The sequence below is a fragment of the Vipera berus genome (genome assembly GCF_964194415.1).
Source record: "Vipera berus genome assembly, chromosome: 2".
Classification (NCBI taxonomy): Eukaryota; Metazoa; Chordata; class Lepidosauria; order Squamata; family Viperidae; genus Vipera; species Vipera berus.
Window position 1 is genome coordinate 131,538,343 of NC_138203.1, and position 18,589 is coordinate 131,556,931.

The following is an 18,589-nucleotide window of genomic DNA, read 5'->3' on the forward strand; positions in this document are numbered from 1 at the left end:
GAGACGACTCTATCGGGAAGGCCGTGCAGCCGGAACACCTGTTGGATGAACATGCGACTAGTGGCGCGAGCTGACGGTAAGCCGCGACAGGGGATGAAGTGCGCCATCTTGGTCAACATGTCCACCACCACAAACACTGTCGTGAAGCCGGAGGATGGGGGTAGATCCGTCAGAAAGTCCATGGACACAGCCCCCCAGGGTCTCTTGGGCGTTGGCAAAGGCTGCAGTAAACCAGGCGGGGCCCCTGTCGCTGACTTGGCCTGCCTGCATGGGACGCAGGAGGTGACATAAGACTGGACATCGTGTCGGACTCGGGGCCACCAGAATGTACGGGAGACCAGGTTCAGAGTCTTGAACAGGCCAAAATGCCCCGCAGCCGGGTTATCATGACATTGGCTGAGGACGAGTCCCCTGAGTGGCCCTCCTGGAACATAGAGCCGGTCACGATAATACAGGAGTCCATCCGTGACCGACCAAGGCGAATCTGGCCCCACCTCTTCCTTCCGCTGAGCCACCCACGCCTCCTGCTGCTGCGCCTCCCGGATCCGAGCCCGTATATCCACCGGCTCCCGCACCGCAGCAAAAGACTCGACGGGGATCACGGTCCTGGGCGGAAGCTTGTCTTCCACTCGGGTGTACTCGGGCTTCCTGGACAGAGCATCCGCTCTCTGGTTGTGCCCGCTTGGTATGTACCGCACCCGGAAGTCAAACCTCGCAAAGAAGAGGGACCACCGGATCTGGCGTTGGTTCAAATTCCGAGCGGTCTGCAGGCTTTCCAGATTCTTGTGGTCCGTCCGGACCTCGATCTGATGCCGCGCCCCCTCCAGATGATGCCTCCAAGCCTCGAACGCTGCCTTGATGGCCAGCAGCTCCTTCTCCCAGATGGTATAGTTGCGCTCCGAGGGGTTCAATTTCCGAGAGTGATACGCGCAAGGGAAAAGGGTACCGTTGGGCGTCGCTGCCTGAAGTAACACGGCCCCAATGGCAATGTCGGAGGCGTCCGCCTCCACGACAAACGGCCGTTGCGGGTCAGGATGCTTCAAGATGGGCTCCTTCATGAAGGCGTCCTTCAAAGCTTGGAACGCCTGTTGTTCGGGGGCGTTCCACTGGAACCGAGTCTTCTTCTGCAGGAGCCGGGTGAGGGGGGCTGTCAAGGCAGCAAAGCCAGGGATGAATGTCCGATAGTAGTTGGCAAATCCAAGAAGTCGCTGAACATCCTTCACGCGACGCGGGGGTTGCCAACTCTGCAACGACTCAACTTTACTCGGTTCCATGGCGATGCCCTCAGGAGAAATGCGGTGGCCCAAGAAATCAATGGTCACCTGGTAGAACTGGCACTTCTCCAACTTGGCAAACAGCCGATGTTTCCGGAGGCGCTGCAGGACCTGACGGAGATGCTGATGATGCGCTTCACGCGACGGGGAGTAAATCAGGATGTCGTCCAGGTAAATCACAACAAACTGGTCCAACAGATCCCGAAAGATGTCGTTCATAAAATGCTGAAACACAGCGGGGGCGTTGGTCAGGCCAAACGGCATCACCGTGTACTCGAAATGTCCATAGCGAGTACCAAACGCCGTCTTTCACTCATCACCCGGCCGAACCCTGACGAGGTTGTAAGCTCCACGCAGGTCCAGTTTCGTGAAGATCTTAGCCTCCCGGAGTCGGTCCAAGAGCTCGGGGATGAGGGGCAGCGGGTAGCGGTTACGCACCGTGATGGCGTTGAGTTTCCGGTAGTCACAGCAAAGTCGTAACTCGCCCGACTTCTTTTTGACGAAGAGCACGGGCGCAGACACTGGCGAGGACGAGGGCCGGATGAAACCACGAGCCAAGTTCTTTGTCAGGAAGTCCCGCAATGCAGCCAACTCGGGCTCCGACATGGAGTACAAACGCCCCACTGGGAGAGGCGCATCAGGGACTAGGTCAATGGAGCAGTCGTAGGGCCTGTGCGGGGGTAATTGGTCCGCCTCTGACTCACTGAACACGTCAGCAAAGTCGGACAGTTCGGGAGGCAAGGAAACCCCTGGGGAACCCTCCACCTGGCCGGCACAGATATGGCGGGTGTGGTCCACGCACTGCAAACTTGGGAAGGTGACCAGGTTCTGAGACCAATAGATCTGTGGATCATGCGCCCGGAGCCACGCCAGTCCCAAGACCACGGGGAAGTGCAGTTCCGAAGTGACGTAGAACTGAATGGCCTCCACATGGGTACTGATGGCCATACACACGGGTTGCGTGGCGGCCGTAATAGGCCCGGACAGGAGCACTCGACCATCGATGGTCTCCACAAGCATGGGCGGATCCACTGGACACTGGGGAACAGCCCATTTGGCCACAAAGGCCGAATCCATAAAGTTAGTGGTAGCCCCAGAGTCAATTAAGGCATGGACCGGAATCCCCTCTGGCTTGCCAGGAAGGATCAGTCGTGCCTCCAGAATCAAATGCCGTGGAGGTTCACAGGCACCGTCGGAACGGCGTCGCTCGGCGTGGTCGTTGTGGTTCGCCCGATCGTTCACACCGTCTAGATCGGGCTCGGGCTGTTTCCCGACAGCAAAGCAGGGGACTTTCTCAGGGCCGGCTTGGTCACTGACGCCCGCTGACGCTTCTTCGGGCAAGAAGCAGCCAAATGTCCAGGGTCCCCACAGTAAAAACACAACCCCTCCGATCGTCGTCTGTCCATTTCCGTCACCGATAGACGGGACCTGGCGGCACCCAGCTCCATTGGCTCCTCCCTCTGGACTGGGGGCTCACGCACAACAGGGGCGGCAGGGGTCTGTGGGGTGGCACGGTGACTCTTACGCTGCTGCAGCCGGGCATCGATCCGCAGACAAAGATGGATCAGCCCATTCAGGTCTGAGGGAATGTCCACGCGGGCCAGCTCATCCAACATCTCCTCTGACAAGCCATCCTGAAAGGCATCCACGAGCGCAGCCTCATTCCAGGCGGAATCCTGGCTAAGCAGCCGGAAATCGCTGATATAGGCCTGTAGGGGGCGCTGACCCTGCCTCAAAGCTTGGTCTGCGCCTTAATCGGGTCCTCGTACATGAGGCGCATATGGTCACAAAACCCCCCAAAGTTATCCAACAAAGGGCTAGGCTGTGCCAACAGAGGCGTGCCCCAACGAGCTGCATCTCCCGACAGAAGGCTCAACACGAATCCCACCTTATCTCGGTCAGTGGGGAAATCAGCTGCTCTCACGCTGATATAAAGCTGGCATTGTCCCAGGAAGGCAGGAAACAGTTCTGGTTTACCAGCAAATTTATCCGGCATAGCTATCTGACATTTCCTCCTGGGTGGGGGGGCAGCATGTACCTGAGCCTGCAGTTGTGCCACCCGAGTGGCCAGCAAGGTGAGTTGCTGGTTGAGCTGGGCATTCTCGGCAAGAAGCTGCTCCATCGTAGTATTAAGGGGTGGGTGGCTGAAAGCAAACTGTTCTGAACCAGCCCTCTTCTCGCAACCCCTAATTAAAAGAAGAGTCTGGAAAGCGTCCAAGGCTAAAAGGCTTCTGCCAAGATTTAATTACGCAGTTAACAAAAACACAAGAGCTTGTCTTCTCAAGCGGAAAAGTTGCTTTCAGCAACCAGCCCCTCCCCAAACACTTCTTTTATAGAGAGCTCAGGGCGTGGTCTCCCTGTGCCTCCTCCCGAGGAGTCCCATAGTCTTTCTTTGTTTGTCCCTGCTCGTCTGCCTCCTGCGTCGGGCGTCCTTGAACAGGGCCAGCTGTGGGTCATCATCCTCCGCACTCTCGGGCTCACACAGCTGAGAAGAGGTCCCCGGCTGAGGACTCTGCAAAGCCTCCAAATCATCATCAGCCGGTTCGTTTCCCTCCTCCCCCACATCTGAGTCCTCCGATACATCGGACCCGGCTGTCGGACCCACAGGCTGGCCCTGAGTCACAACAGATACGTTGGAAACAACCATGATTTTCTTTGGATTTAAATACTAGGAAGCCTACTAAATCATCCTCAACTTAACAACCACAATTGAGCCGAACATTTCTGTTGTTCAGCGAGACATTTGTTAAGCGAGTTTTTCCCCCTTTCTATAATCTTTCTTGCCAGAGTTGTTAAGGGAATCACAGCAGTTAATAAGTTGTTAAGTGAACCTGGCCTTCCCCATTGACTTCGCTTGTCAGAAGGTCGCAAAAGGGGATCACATGAGCCCGGAACACTGCAACGGTCATAAACATGAGTCAGTGGCCAAGGGTCTGAATTTTGATCAGGTGACCGTGGGGATGCTGCAAAAGTCGTAACTGTGAAAAGCGGTCCTAAGTCACTTTTTTCAGGGCCGTCGTCATAACTTTGAATGGTCACTAAACGAACTGTTGCAAAGTCGAGGGTAACTTGTAAAAGGACACTCCAGGTCGTGAGAACAAGATAAGATTTGCAATTGGAAAGACTTAATGAAATTCTTGTGGATTTAGTATCCAGGAGGGGCAAAATTCTTTTTCGCAGGGCAGTTCCTGCCTCAATGCACCCCTGCCCTGAGCTTGAAAGAGAAGTTCTGACTGGAAGGGATTCTCGCCTCAGCTCCTCAGTTCTCCTAGCAAGGTTGGCTTGGCCAGGGAAATGTGCCTGAATGAATTATTGTCATCAGAGGTCACGATGGTTTGTGGCTGTGGGTGAATTGGAAACGTCTCCCGGTTTTCAATCTATTGCACTTTTTTCCCTTGTACAGTTTTTACTCAAATGGCCTCTGGGTTTTCTTTTCTTATTAAAAAAAACCCCAACAACAACCAAAAGTGAAAGTTGAGAGAGGGGCAAATATTTGCAATTTATTTTCCCTTCTTTTTTTATCTGGTGGAGAAAAAGGCTGAGGTTTCCACCTGGACATGTTGAACCTGAGATGGCAGGAAAAAGTGCTCAGCTGTTGGCCATCTTGAAAGGACAGCAAGCAAATGAGCAGAGTTGAGCTGCCTATTATCTTGAGTTAAGCAATTAGCCGAAAAGGGCAAGCAAGAATTGGCTGGTGGTTCTGTGCAAATTCTAGTGCGGCGTTTCTCAACCTCGGTAACTTTTAAGGTGTGGGAACTATTAAGAATTGTGGACGGCTGGCTGGGGAATTCTGGGAATATCTTAACGTTGCCAAGGTTGAGACATACTGCTCTTGAGTCACAGATTATCATAATGGCCATGCTCAGTCTGAATAGGTCTGCAAATAGCCCAAAACAGTTCAGTTTTGGAGGCATTTTAAGGTTGCCTGAAAAGGGCTGCTAAATATTGTAGAAAGGCTGATTATCTGGAAGACTCCTAAAAAAAATTAGAGGATGGAACAAACATGATCATTTGCTGTCATTTCATTAATAAATTGAGTGTACTTGTATCACCTCTGTTTTATAATTGGATTACTGCTTGAAGTCCTACCACTTCTGCTGTATTGCATATTAGTGAAATATTTTCTCTGCCTCTGATGCTAAAATACTCAGTACTATTTGTTCTTATAAAAGAGACAGGACTAACCTTCCAGATGTGATGGGTAACAATTCCCATCATAGAATTGTGGTGTATTAAGCTGAGAAAGGCTGGGAAAGCATTACTATTATACAATGTGATGGGGGAACCCAACCCCATATTATCAGAATAAATTTCTATGTACTGCATGGTAACCAAATATTCATCTACATGTACTCTAAGAAACAGGATAGACTAAATTAGTTATGTTAAATCCCACTAAAGTAAATTTTAAAAAATCTAGTACCTCTTGTTGATATTGGTGAGAATTAACTGCAGCTAATTTATCCGGCGAAAACCTAATCAAATATTTTTCTTGCCATCAAGTGATCCTTAAACACTACTTTTCCCCCCAGGCCTTGAGTTAGAACAGGTCCTTTAAATTCTTTGTGTGAGGACAATAAGAGTGCTATTAGACTTTCCATATCTTACTTTAGCCCAGTGATGGCGAACCTTTTAGAGACTGAGTGTCCAAAAACCGCCCCGCCCCTACTCCACCCCCTGCTCTGCCCCGCCCCCCTGCAGGGCCACCCACCACCTCAACAGCCCACTGCCAATCGCCCAGGTGGCCCTGCAGTGTCATGGCGGCCACACCCTCTGACCCCGCCCCGCAGCATCATCTTCATGCAATGGGGCACGAGTGCAGAGTCTTGTCTCTGCTGCCTGGCTGCCATGTCCTTGGGTGCGCTGCTCCACACAGGCCACACCTTGGGCGACTCTCCTCCCGGGGGCTGTTCGTGAGGAGGGGGCTGCAGAGGGAGGCGGGACTGGGGTAACGGTGGGCGTGCCCACAGAGAGGGCTCTGAGTGCCGCCTCTGGCACGTGTGCCATAGGTTCGCCACCACTGCTTTAGCCTATAAGTCATTTCATTTCTAGAGATAAAGGAGGGGAAGGAATAAGATAGGGTTATAGACAGACAGACAGACAGACAGATAGGTAGATAACCTTTATTGTCATTGTTTTTACTGTGGGCACAATGGCACACATTAAAAATGAAATTTAGTTGCTTGCTCTCAACATACATAACACACATTTAAACATACTATATACAACATATTTATAGACCTACACCCTTACATATAAGTAACATATAAATATTAATCACTGTCCATCTTGAATACATAACGGAAGGAGGAAGCTTGAGAGTCCACAAGGTAAATACTGTGTGGAACAAAACTGAATCTGCATGTTCTGCTTCGGATACCATGGAGCCTCCTCCCAGAAGGTAACCAGGAAAACAGGTCACAAAGAGGATGTGTGGTGTCCCAGACAATCTTCCGGACCTTGCTCAAGCGATGCTTATGTGCTATGTCCTGGATGGAGGGGAGGGAACTGCCAATAATCTTTTCAGCCATCCTCACCACTCTCTGCACCCCCTTCCTGTCTGAAGCAGTGATGCAGTGGTGCAAAGAAGTGCTGCCTATGGAATGGTCAGATAAGAGAGGACATAGCCTACAGCTGCATATTGGGTGGAGAAAGAGGGACTTCCCTAGCTTCTTAAACTGTAAAGGAGACAGCAGGAGATTTGCTCGTATAGACTTGCAATATTCTGTTCATGTAAGCTTAGAGTAAAGTGGAATTACCTCATCTGGTTGTGTTGCCTGTCTGATCTACCAGGAAAGGCGGACAGGTTAGGTGCTAAAATCAGAAATATATAACTGATGTCAAGAAAATAAAATAAAACTAGTTTTAAATACCCCCCCCACACACACACACACCTTTTTTTTTGTTAGCAGGAAAGAAAGGCCAGGGTGGATACTGGCCTGGTCAGTGATAGCTTAGGAAATGTCTTGAGTTTTTGATCAGAGTTAAATTGGTGTTCTCCACCTACCTTTGAGAGAGCAGAAAATTGTGGTGGCATGAAATAAGCTGCCTCTATCGTGCCTCTCTTGACTCTGTTCCAAATCCCCAGCAAATGATACTGTGGTGATTACGTGTGTGTAGTGTGTGATAGCTAAAGACGTTGGTTGATTCCTTTCTCTTTTCAGCACATTATCAGCCAGAGGGAAAAGTATCAACAATTAAGTCACAGCATTGCAGCAGGAAAGGCATGGGTCTGGCTGCAAAATACTGTCTCTCACCTCTAGTTCTTTCCTGTAGCCCTCCTACTAATTGTATCCTTGTGTAACCTGAACTGAATAAAATAAGGTTCAGAGTCATGAAGGGAGCTCAACCATAAGCAGTATTTTTATTTAAGATTCCCTTTCATTTCTTTATACAGGCAGCAAATGATAACTTCCCTACTCTTCCATGTTCATTCCACAATTTATGAACCATGGTGACGCAGTGGTTAGAATGCAGTATTGCAGGCTAATTCTGCCAACTGCCAGCAGTTTGATCCTGACCGGCTCAAGGTTGACTCAGGCTTTCCATCCTTCCAAGATTGGTAAAATGAGGACCCAGATTGTTTGGGGGACAATATGCTGACTCTTGCACATGAAAGTACTGACAAAGCGTCATATACCTTTTCCCTCTTTGCTGGGTAGCTGTAACCATGTCTAATATTGTTGAAGTCAGCGCCTGTCTGTGAAGAGAGTTCTTGATTGCCACTCATAATTCTGGAAATGAAGTTTCCCTTTTCAACCCCCTTTTTCTCTCTGTCTCCTTTTCTTGGAAGACTATATACAGCAGATGGGCCAGGATCCAACCTGAGTTAGTCGCAAGTAATTTCCTGAGGATGGGCTCCAGCACAAGTCTGAAAGTTTGGAAGACTAAACTTGGAACACATATATTTGCCTTCATTCGTACAATATACCAGTTGTTTGGAATTAGACGTTCCATAAGATTAACTGGCTAGGTCAGGGGTAGGCAACCTTGGCTCTTTTATGACTCGTGAACTTCAACTCCCAGAATTCCTGAGCCAGCCTACCCCGGGGCTTAACTGATCAATGGATCTGTTTGAAGTTAATTTTACCCTTTGGAGATAATAGACTAGGGATAATTTCAACACAGCCACTCCTCCCATTCTCCCAGTTAAATGTGTTGTTGTAAGAACATGACTTCGCTGTAGTGTTTCAGAGCAAGACTTTCGTTCACGGGTAAATTCCTACAGAACAATTGCTCTTGAGAGCTTTCTTTTCCTTTGTTTCACTGAGACACAAAGCGGTGAATTTCTTCCTTCACTGACTCGACTCATCTGTTATTGCAAAAAAATGTTTTGCATTTGCTTTCCTTTTGCTCCACAGCGATGGTGATGATGAAGAAGAAATGGAAAATCCATAAGCACAACTATATTTTCTAAGGTTGCTCAGAATGTTTGCTGCTCTCATTGAGAGAATTTGATACAGGTGGTCCTCAATTGTATGACCACAATTGAGCCCAAACTTTCCGTTGCTAAGTAAGACGTTTGTTTTGTGAGTTTTGCCCCATTTAACATCCTTAAGTAAATCACTGCAGTTGTTAAATTAGTAACACAGTTATTAAGTGATCTGTCTTCCCCAGTGACTCTGTTTGTCAGGAACTCACAAAAAGTGATCACATGACCCTAAGACACTGCAACCATCATAACCATGAGTCAGTTGCCAAGTGTTCAAATTTTGATCATGTAATCATGGGGTTGTTGCAGAGGTTGTAAATGTGAAAAATGGCCATAAGTCATTTTTTCACTGCCATTGTAACTATGAATGGTGACTAAACAAATGGTTGTAAGTCGAGGACTATCTGTAACACTCACAATGTTTTAGAACTAAAACAGGCTTAAAATTTAGTGTGCATGGAACCTGAGAACTGAACATGGACTTGGGCGAGGTGGAACTAACCACATACCTGATTCAGCATACTTCAGATGTCAAGACAAAGTACATAGCATAGGTATTTCAATAACAATAGAACTTAGACTTATATACTGCTTCACAGTGCTTTACAACCCTCTCTAAGTGGTTTTCAGAGTCAGCATATTGTTCCCCCAACCATCTGGGTCCTCCTTTTACTGACCTGGAAAAGATAGAAGGCTGAGTCAACTTTGAGCGGGTTAGTATCAAACTACTGGCAGTTGGCATAATTAGCCTGCAATACTCCATTCCAACCACTGTGCCACCACAATAGTGACATCATCAGCATGTGTTGTCCTTTTGTTATTATAAGAGTTTGCTGTGGACACCACTAGAAAGGAGGAGAAACTCGAATTGTGGGGGGCAGGAAGTTTCTGCATTTCAAGGAATGTGTGGTTTTTGCTTCTAGCCAAAGAGTAAAAACAAGAAGGGCAAATTATATACAAATTTGAAACTCCAAAGTGGTCCTGCTGTTTCCGGAAGTGGATTAAATGGCGAAAAAAGCAATGTTCAGAATTAGGATCTCTTCTTCGGTTGGCAGCTCCAGACCAAGATATTTTAGTTTGGCATTTTAAGCCCATTAGGCTGCAATGTAAGTTAAAATAAAATCTCCCAAGGGTCATGGGTTAATTCAGAGCTGCCATCCCCACCCAAGGTTGGATTGTCCCAGTTAAAGTGGGAACATCCACTGAATCTCTTCCAAATGGTTTGCTTAATTACAAGGAGACAGTAGCAAATCATTATGGAATAGTATGCCTTTTGTCCCATGCCTGAATGATTCATTCATTGCTTTTCTGTCTGGCAGAGCAATGGGATTTTAATTTCATCTTGGATCAAGTAGGGAAAAAATGTGATGGTTGAATAAGCTACTTGGATGGAAGTGACAGAAATACTGTCCTATCCTTCTCCTTCAACTCCAGAATTGGGAGTAACAATGATATACATGTATGTATACATATGCACACAAGGGCAAAGACTGGACTTTTAACTCAGCTGAATCCAGTTGTTTGATTTGCAGAGAATATATGATGTATTACTTGTGTGCATCACTATAGTTAGTGTGGAAGTGGGGAGTAAGGAGTAGATCCAGGTTTCAAGGCCCGTAGATGTTTCTGTATTAAGAATATTGGGTTATTTCTCTTATTTCTGTCAGGGGAAGAAAAGGGAAGGAAGACATTAAGTACTTTGTCAAGTTGTTTGGCACACTCTGGAAGTGAACTCAACCTCATTAGTGTCTCATTAATGCCTACAAATTTTATGTGTCTCCAAATTTTTATGAGACTCTCCGATCAAGATGCCTGGCCAAGTGATATCCAGGAGGCGATGCACATCATTTAAATGATAATTTTCATACAACTTATTTTTAAAAGTTCTAAAAAGACTGCAGGGAGTAGACTTACGTTTGAATGCTCAGAAAATGAATATTGACTGGAACTGACCAGATATACCCGTACCTAAATAAAACATGCTGAGAATCCCTACTACAAAACTTCCATCATTTGCTTTTAAGGAATAATTTTTAAAAGAAGTGGGCTGGATGGCAGGGGAAGTTACTTTAAAAACTTTTTATGCCAAGCGGATATATAAAATTGGTGGATAGGTATATTTGTAGTATGCTGTTAGACAAGTCATTCTGATCTTTGGGATGAGCCACACTTGATGGTAAACAAAATGGCGGATTCAGATGTTCACTCATCTTATCTCCTAGTTCAGAAGTGACCAGTATTGCCATTAGGGGCTGATTTAACCAGGTTTACACCAGAGCTGGCCTTGGCCCTTTCATTTTCCTCACTGTTTAGGCCTTAAGCCGGCAAACTTCCCTGCAGAGTCAGTCATCACTTTTCATTGCTCTTGTCTCTCTTTTAATGAATATCCCAGCATGTACTCCCTCTCCTTGTGAACAGCGCTGTCTCTTGTTACTCCTCTCCACCCGCTCAATAATGATGACTACATGGCCTTTGTTCGTACGCAAGGGTTGTAGGACTGAGATTTATGGTTCCTTGAGGCTTCCTTCCTCAGGGAGGACTTGGTGGCCCAGCAAATATAGACTGATTTTGTTCCATCCCATGAAGGAAACCAAGGGGTGGGGGGCATTTGTCAAGGTTTTGCAGAACTTTGCTGAGGAGCTGCCCCTCACCTTTCTGCCCTGTTGTCCCTCTCCTCACCCTCTATAGGAAAAGACGGGTGACAGCCTGCATGTTTTTCCTCCACTGGGTGAAGTATTAGGAACCAATGGTCTCCTTAATCTCCCAGAGGAGGCAGGGCAAGAACTGGTAGCATTCAAATTGTACTCAGGTTATCATTTCGGGACATTATTCCCTCCCAGCCATTAAGCACTGAGGACAGTGACATAGAATGACAAGTATTAGGTATCTCACCCCCTACAAACTTTGCCAGATCAAGACCAAGGCTGAGCTGAACTGAGCATTTGATACATAGTGCCATAGTTCCGACAGATGAAACTGTTCAAAGAACTTCGAGGCATTGTTTACCTTAAAGAATCTTTATTTGAGTAGCATAGCATCGGCACTAACATAGTCGAAGCCAAAAACTGAGTTCTCCTCCCCTGAGCACATAGTATCAAAGCACAATTCCCTCCTCCAATTAACAGTCATAAATCACATTCTCCAATTAGTTTGAAATGCAGGCTTCCCCCCAGTTCTCCAGCCCGCCAATTCTTATCATCTCTTATTTCAATAACCTTGGTTCTCACACTAGGTTCAGTATTGTTATGTCTAGCTAAACTCTCATGCACATTCCTCCCCCCACCATCATCTTACTCTAACTCTAAGAGTAAAACATAAGAAGAAAATGGTTGCATCTCCTTCTGTTGTCAAAGCAAAAACATCCAATGTTAGCAGCGCTGACACGTAGTTTTGGCTGTGGTCTCAGGAAAGTTCTTTGAAATAGACATATGTGCCTCCAGGCTTGAACCACTTTCTGTTTCTCCTAGGTTTTAATCATGGGTGCTTTGAGAGGTACAGTTTGTCCTAGGGCCATGGTGGTGAACCTATGGCACGCGTGCCACAGGTGGCATGCAGAGCCCTTTCTGTGGGCATGCACACCATCGCCCCAGGCCTAGGCCTTCAGCTGGGTTTTATAAAACCTTTTCGCTTTGGGCCTCCGCCACCATGTGCAAAAAAAAAAAGGTTCAATCAATCAATTTCAATTTATCATGGGGGAAAAAAAATCTCGCAAAGTTGGAATTGATTGAACTTTTTAGTCCCACCCAGTCTGCCGTTACCACCGCAGCCATGCCCACCCAATTGGCCACACCCACCCAGTGGGCCACACCCATCCGGCACCCGACGATACATAAGTGGGTTTTGGGTTGCAGTTTGGGCATTCGGTCTCTAAAAGGTTCGCCATCACTGTCCTAGGGAGGACATGAGGACCCAGATTGTTGGGGGCAATTAAGCTGACTTTGTAATAATGCCGCTTGGGGTGTGTGTGAAAGCCCTAAGAAGCAGGCATATACATAGAATGAAGGCTACTGCTAAGCTTGTAAGCCGCCCTGAGTCTTGGGAGAAGGGCAGGATATAAATGGAATTAAAATAAAAAAATAAAAAATAAAATGCTGTATCTCCCTCACTGCTGTTTTCAGTTTTCCTTCAGTTGGAGGAAGGTTCCAGTAAAAAGCACAAAGCAGTATTGCAGTCCCAGCTTTACCCACCCTTACCTGTGAGCCTTTGGTTCCAGCTTGTGTTTGAAAGTATAAATTCCCCTTCATGAATCATCCCACCAGACTTTCCACTTGGAAGGGTTCACCTGTCCATGTGTGGCCAGCAAAAAGCTGCTGCTGTTGTGGTGGCGGCATGCCTGCAAATCAAATAATTCTGCTGTTGGGCAAAGGAATACCATTCATCCATCATGGGATGTCAGCCAGCTGTTGTGTTGGCAAAAAAAAAGGAGGGGGGAAAGGAGATGACAGATTCTATGAAACAAGCTGGGTTGGAATGCAAATGAAAGAGGCAAGAGGAGTTGGAAAAATAGAAGAAGATGCCTCCGAAAATGCAGAAAACCAGCGTACTATAAGAATTGATTGCAGCAGATCTAAGCTGCTAGGCTTAGCCTGTCTGCTGGTTCATTTAGCTTGGACTCCAGAATTGTGACAGAATTGGGTGCTTCTGAGAAATGATTATGAGAAACAGAAGCTGTTTAGCATTAGTTGCTTGTTCCCAATGTCCTACACATTGTTATCCATCTAGGCTGATGGCCACTCACATATGATGGTATTCTGTTATTCTTTTGAATTTAACTGCTGTACTGGATTGGCTATTATGAAAGATACTCAACAGCCTTAAGCATATTTGTATTTTATCTAATGGCGGTCAAATTAAACATGGCTTCTCATGGACCTTATTTATCACCACTGTTTTGGCAGCACTTCTCTGATGGTCCAAAAGCATGCAGTGTGGATAAATATATGCACCCTTTTTTGTTGTGAAGTTTGATCCAGTTTTTGGAGTTTGTGGAGTTTTGGAATCTTTGCTACCCAGCTTCAGAGTCAATATCTTCTGACAGTATATTCTAACTTTCTAATCCACACCCTTCCAGATCTATCGACTGGTTGAAAAGTGTCAAAGTTGGACCACAACATACCTGGGGAGCATTAGTTTGGGAAGATTAGCCTGGAGTGATTCAGAGCAATGCAACCTCCCATTGAGATACTAATATAATATGGCACAAACTTTAAATCAGACTTTCCAAATTTGATGTCCTTCAGGTGTTTAGACTGAAGTTCCTATAACCCTCATTCCACATATTGGTCGGCCACAAGGTTATGGATTATGGGAGATTTTTATTCTATGAATTTGGAAAGTGCCTTGATGGAGGCAGCTCTTCCATAGATTTCTGTATGACTTGCACTCAGCATGATTCAGGTAGGGTGTATCATATGGATAACTGAAGAATCACATAGTATGTATAATCTAATGTAGGGGTTCCCAACCAGGGGTGCTTGCACCCCCTGGGGGTGCGAGACGATATTCCAGGGGGTGCAAAAACTTGGGTTTTCAAAATTATAGTGCACATACATAATTCGTTGCCCTTATTTTGATCTTTTGTAAGGGGTGCGAGAATATATGAGAAGCGTTCTAGGGGCGCGGGGTACAGAAAAGGTTGGGAGCCGCTGATCTAATATAACCTCCTTTGTTTACTCTTTGATAGGTTGTATGTGCCGAGGGCCATGTAACCAAGACCCTGAACTACCTTGAAATGAGTCCTTCGAGTGTCTTGAAGACTGGACCATACGGTAGCTCTTTCAAACCCCACTCGCTCAGCCCTGGCCGGATATTTTCCAATGAGCCATCCAAAGCCAAGCTGGACCCTTTTGGTGGTGCACTGAGTCCGTGGGACTGGACCAAGAATCAGACAGCCATGGAGCACTTCAATCAGCGAGCCAAAAGGAAGCCCTCAATGAAGGCAGGTCGTACCAAGAAAATCTTTGGATGGGGGGACTTTTATTTCAACATCAAGACTTTGAAGTTTAGCCTCCTTGTGACAGGCAAGATTGTGGATCACATTAATGGTACCTTCAGTGTCTATTTCCGACACAACTCCTCCAGCCTGGGCAATGTTTCAGTAAGCATTGTACCACCCACCAAAGTCGTAGAATTTGATGTCTTGGTTCCTCCTATTCCCACCCAACATCTCCATCCCCAGCAGTCCACCTTAGGTGAGCCGAAGGAATCTAAGACCTTCAATTGTCATGTGGAGTATGAGAAGACCAACCGGGCACGCAAGAATAAGCCCTGCCTGTACGACCCATCCAAGATCTGTTTCACTGAGCATACACAGAGCCATGCAGCCTGGCTCTGTGCTAAACCGTTCAAGGTCATCTGCATCTTCATCTCATTCTTCAGCATTGATTACAAGCTGGTTCAGAAAGTCTGTCCAGACTATAACTTCCAGAATGAGAATCCTTACTTTGGCTGATGAGTGGACTGGGCCTTGGAGGGATGGGGATGTGGGGATGAAATAAGTTGTGATTTTTATCCAGCAGAGAGTGAGAACTTTGGATGACTGGGGAAGAAAAATATGAACTCCCTACCATGCTTGATAGTACAAAAACAGCTGGTTTGGTTTAGGAAATGGATGTTGTTCCATCAGACACTCCACTTCCAGTAGCCAGTGAATTTCCCAGGACATTAGGAAGAGGAAGAGTGGCCAGAGGGACAATATTGTTTTCACAACTCATTCTTCCTGCTTCTGATGCCATTTGTGAGCATCTCATGGGGATTCCCTGCAAGATGAAGAAATAGCTTGCTGTGGCTGTATCTCTTTTGTGCATACATAACCCCTGCTGCTTTGGTGGGGTTCTTACACTGACTACATGTTCACATCCCTCAGGATCATACCTCCCAGATGGAATGTGAAGGTTCAGGTAGCGGTGACAGATATCTCTCTTCCTCAGGCTACATCATACATCATCCAGCTGAGTTCTCCTTGGAATTTTCATGGGCCTAACAGGGTGGGGGAATAGAATATTAACCAAGTGCACTAATTCAAGTCTCATCGGATAACATAGAAGAGCAAACGTCAGCAGGGTTGAGGGATACTTGCCTAGGGCGGGAAATTCAGCTGCCCGAACTTTCCTGTTCCAATAAGGAGAGGTGAAATGTGGAGGAAGCGTCATATGAAATCTAGGAATATGTGGCAAGTGGAATTAAAGAGGGTAGCTGGGATGTGAGTAAGATCATGGCATGTGGCACATGCCTGAGCAAAGCAGGAGAAATAGGAAGTTGTAAGATAGTATGTTGACAGGACATTATTGATTATGTCTGTGTGTGTGTGTGTGTGTGTGTGTGTGTGTGTGTGTGTGTGTGAGAGAGAGAGAGAGAGAGAGAGAGAGAGAGAGAGAGAGAGAGAGAGAGTAGAACCATGACATCCAAGCCATGTGTAAGACAGTGATTGAAATTAATCAAAAATAAGTATGTGTGTGCAAAACCTAAAGCGTGTATGTATAGGAACTTGTATCCCATTAGGCACCTACTTGTCACCTTAGTGACATGTACCCACAAGATCATTTTGTATGAGTATGTAGGTAGAAACATACACTGTATATATGTCAGGTGTGCAGGTGCATGTGAGTTGAATTAGGTCTGCAGAGTTGCAGTGATTGATTTAGCAGATCACTTAACTAGATCTTTCATCACAGATTCAAAGTTGATTGGCAGGCCCAAGATTGAAAGGCACCCCATAAGGTAATCGGGACAAGTGTAGCAAGTCTTTTCTTGTACTGGATTGGTTTTCTCTCCAGTTTTCCTCCTAAATCAACTGACTGGATTTAATGTAACAGAATAACAGAGTTGGAAGGGACCTGGGAGGTCTTCTAGTCCAACCCCCTGCTCAGGCAGGAAACCCTATAACACTTCAGACAAATGGTTGTCCAATCTCTTCTTAAAAACTTGCAGTGTTGGAGCACCCACAACTTCTGGAGGCAAGTCGTTCCACTGTGGTACAATTGGGTTTTCCTTATGGCAGGCAGAGTCCAGTGCAGATAGGATCGGGAGTGCTTACCGTTAAGTGACAGCTGTCTTTTAAATGTAGATTCTCCACTACATATGAGATTGGAGCTTGTTCAGATTCAAAGGCATTTTGGCTCTGGTGTGCTGCTATAGTTAGAGATGCTCTGTATCGGGGAGGCAGTAAAGAGGCTTTTCAGAGCAACAAATAGTTATGTTTGCTTATCAAATTGCAACCATCCTCTTGTTTAATAGAAATCCAGGACATCCCTTCAGCAATTTTCAATAGGCACAAAGAATTTTTTTTTTTTGCAATTGGAGCAATGTTTCAGTCAGCAATTCCCAAGATGAAGATTGGGTACCGAATACATCATTGGTACCAGTGTTCCTGATACCCGTTTTCATTTGATCTTAAAGGATGGAAAAGCTATTTTCATACAACACACTCAACAGGATTGGGTGGTTATGTTATATAAAGCAGTTCATTGGGTTAAGTCAGAATATGATCTATTTTGTTTGGACATATCATATTCTGTAAACTTGCAGACTAACCTTCATTAATTTAGGTTTAGTTTATAATGTAAGCCTTACCAGAGAAAGATTGCTCTCTCCAACTCTGACAAAAAAGACCACCCCCACCCCCCCCAAAAAAACCCCATTAGTCCCCTTTTATTTCTTCCCTTGCTCAACACATGATCGAAAGGAGTTTTATTTTCCTTGGAAGAGTTATTCTAAAAGCAACTTATTATGTTTCTGCTCTGTCACTTTGTGGCTTTAAAAGAATATACGAGATACTTTTTTTGGATTACCTGGTAATTTGGGCAGCAGGATGACTAGGTTATATTCTGGCTCTTTGATGTTGAATTTTCATTATATTTCTTATTGCTCATCAGCTGCTCTTCTTGCAAAGATTACAAAAATCAGTTATGGAGGTGTGTAAATAGAGGAAGGATAAGTTTGTGTTTTGAGAACATTATCTTCTACTATACTAAAAAAAATACCGCTATTTTTAAAAAGAACAAATACGGAATATCTCATTTTTTCTGAATTGCCTTACTTTAGGAAAAGTAGGTAAGAAACCACATGCTTGAAATACTTCCATTCCTACATCAAACATTTCTTGCCTTTATAAATCTAGCACATCAAAGAGAAGAGACATACTTAAGCCTTTTGCTTACGTCTAATCTGAATGCAGAACTTGGATTGATTCATTTAATTTTGCTGAAGTAGAATAGTATCCAAACATTTAATTATTTCCCCAAATAAACGGAGTCCCAGGACTACATGATATCCCTAAATGTGTAGTTCAGCTACAGGAGTTAACACTAGAAATGGTTTGCCGTTCAAGTGTCCAGATCAAACCTAGGAACCCAGTCTGACTTCTTGGAGGATGGCTTGAGTTTTAACTTGCACCTTTAGTGAAGACGGTTTTGGCCTAGAAAAAATTACTTTCCCTTCACCTAAATATATTTACTTCCACAAGTGAAGAATATGTGATCCAATACTGGTTAGGCAAGTTCTATCGTGTCAGGTTCAGAAATGAGGGATTGTAAACTCATATTAATGACAGGTGTCGAATCTGAAGATACTATGACTTCCCATTTAGGGCTGATATCTCGGGAAGCTCTGTGGGTAATGTTTACACATAAAGAAAGGATGCAAAGAAAATGCATACATTAGAAATCATGAATCAAATGTTTATCCCAGCTTCTGCCTGACCAATGGTGAATCATCACACCCACATTGGTTTTAGTCTACAAACTAGACTTCTACTAACTACAACAAAGTTAAAACAAAACTGCAGGCAGCCAACACTCTGTGAGAGTTGTCTCTTGGCTATTATATTTGGTGTGTCATACACACTGCCACAAAATGCAGCTACCTTTATCTGAGAATTATGCAG

At 45.6% G+C, this 18,589-nt stretch overlaps 1 protein-coding gene across 1 annotated transcript in view; it reads left to right on the forward strand.

Moving 5' to 3' along the window:
- NXPH4 (neurexophilin 4) overlaps positions 1-15,157 on the forward strand; it is a gene marked incomplete at both ends in the record, with an annotated part of 110,982 nt that extends 95,825 nt beyond the window's left edge. Inside the window, one exon of the mRNA XM_081319913.1 lies at positions 14,390-15,157. Within this exon, the coding sequence (XP_081176039.1) occupies positions 14,390-15,157 (768 nt within the window). The remainder of the gene's footprint in view (positions 1-14,389) is intronic.
- Between the last annotated feature and the right edge of the window lie 3,432 nt (positions 15,158-18,589).